This window comes from Hippoglossus hippoglossus, chromosome 20, assembly GCF_009819705.1.
Source record: "Hippoglossus hippoglossus isolate fHipHip1 chromosome 20, fHipHip1.pri, whole genome shotgun sequence".
In the NCBI taxonomy this organism is placed as follows: Eukaryota; Metazoa; Chordata; class Actinopteri; order Pleuronectiformes; family Pleuronectidae; genus Hippoglossus; species Hippoglossus hippoglossus.
The window spans coordinates 13,007,390-13,009,175 of NC_047170.1; the positions used below are offsets into that span (position 1 = coordinate 13,007,390).

At 41.2% G+C, this 1,786-nt stretch overlaps 1 protein-coding gene across 1 annotated transcript; it reads left to right on the forward strand.

The window, feature by feature from the left end:
• The first annotated feature begins 548 nt into the window (after window positions 1-548).
• LOC117753731 (solute carrier family 22 member 13-like) lies at window positions 549-1,541 on the forward strand. The gene is made up of 4 exons (XM_034572018.1): window positions 549-896; window positions 992-1,112; window positions 1,193-1,287; window positions 1,525-1,541. Coding segments are annotated over exons 1-4 (429 nt in total). The 5' UTR covers window positions 549-684; the 3' UTR covers window positions 1,526-1,541.
• The last annotated feature ends 245 nt before the right edge of the window (window positions 1,542-1,786 follow it).

Genomic DNA, 1,786 nt, shown 5'->3' on the forward strand with positions numbered 1-1,786 from the left:
CATGTTTGAAAAACAGTTCTTTATTATTATTTCTTTTTGTGTAGGTTTGGTCGACGCTTCGTGGTCCTCCTCTCGCTCCTTCAGCTACTGCTGTCTGGTGTCGCTGCTGCTTTCTCACCCAACATCTATGTCTACATCGTTATCAAATTCTTAAGTGGCATCTCAATTTCTGGCATCATGGGTAATGCATTTGTCATAGGTGGGTACAATGTTAAAAACAGAAACTGAATGCCTTGATACTTCATCAGAGTCACTAACACTAAAATCATTGTATTTTGTAATTTCTGGTACTTCTACCCCACAGTACCAGTCAAATATTTTTAAAACTCAAAAGATTGTGGCTTTAATCCACTGATGGATCTGATGAACACCACAACAAAAATTCAAAAAATCAATGTATAGGTAGACTGCATTAGTGCTGGTGTGCAAAGAGCAGTAAATACTGTGGCGAGTGCCTTGATCATCAGAACACATGATGATATCATATGTATAGAATTGTTGTAATATATGTAATTAGTACAATGAAATAATCCCCTGGGACTTTTGTTTATCTATTCACCTGATCGCATTTTACTGAAAGTATGAGCAGTGTTTGAAGTTACATTGCCAAACATTGGTTCATAAGTAAATGATAACTTGCACAAACACACACGTGCAAAAGAAGCAAGAAATAGGAAATTGTGAATGATGCCTTTTCTGTCTCATCTGTCCTTCTGCTCTGAAGGTGGAGAATGGAGTGATTCTTCCAAGTTTGCTCTCTGTACCTTAATCTGCCAATCTGCATTTCCTCTTGGACTGATGATGATATCTGGCATTGCCTATCTGATCCGTGACTGGAGGATCCTGCAGCTGGTGCTCTTCTGCCCTCTTGTTCTTGTTCTGGGAATCTTTTACTGGTCAGTTGCCTCACATGCCACATTCAATACTTGTTCTCTAAAAACAATAAAAGTGTATATTTTAGTTTGTGATCGTGGATCTATACGTCCACTAGGATTCTTCCAGAGTCAGCTCGCTGGCTCCTCACCCAGGGCAAGAAGAAGGAGGCCATCAAGGAAATCTGCAGGGCAGCTAAGGTGAATGGGAGGAAGGTCCCAGAAGACCTAATAGAGAGGGTGAGCAACCTCAAGTACAATGAAGCACAATAAACTGAAGTAAATAGAGACTAACTGAAATATATACCTTGATTATTTAGCTGGAGGCTGCAGGAACATCCAAAAGAGGAAACATGTTGGACATCTTCAGGACCTCCTATCTGAGAAAACGTGCTCTTGTACTGAGCTTCCTCTGGTGAGAGTTTGTCACTAAATGCTTCTCATGCTATAGCCACTAGGGGTTTCAGTGAGCCCCCTGCAGCAACCCAGTGAACCGCTAATTCTAAAAAACCAAAATCTTTGTTGTGATTGCTGAAGACTTGTCCCCCCCTTGATAGGTTTGCAACTAGTCTGATGTACTTTGGACTGAGCCTGAATGTCGGCAACTTTGGTCTGGATATCTACCTCACGCAGTTCATCTTTGGTCTAGTAGAAGTTCCTGCATATCTGAGCTGTTTACCACTCATCCAGCACTTTGGGAGGAGGATATGTCAAGCTGGTGTGCTGATCTTTGCAGGTTGTGCTTGTCTTGGGACACTTGTGATTCCAAAAGGTAATGTGTTACATACGACCGTCTGGAACATATACTGACCTGATAATGTAATTTATATGAGTGTGAAATGTGTTTTTCCTTTAGATCTTCCTCAAGTCGCAACAACCTTAGCTGTTCTTGGAAAATTTGCAGCAACTGCCTC

Bases quoted from the DNA above. Each gene is read 5' to 3' on its own strand.
- LOC117753731 (XM_034572018.1), top strand. From the start codon at position 685: ATGATGCCTTTTCTGTCTCATCTGTCCTTCTGCTCTGAAGGTGGAGAA. The intron at 897-991 runs GTCAGTTGCCTC...TACGTCCACTAG, and splicing joins GTTCTGGGAATCTTTTACTG to GATTCTTCCAGAGTCAGCTC. The intron at 1,113-1,192 runs GTGAGCAACCTC...TTGATTATTTAG, and splicing joins CAGAAGACCTAATAGAGAGG to CTGGAGGCTGCAGGAACATC.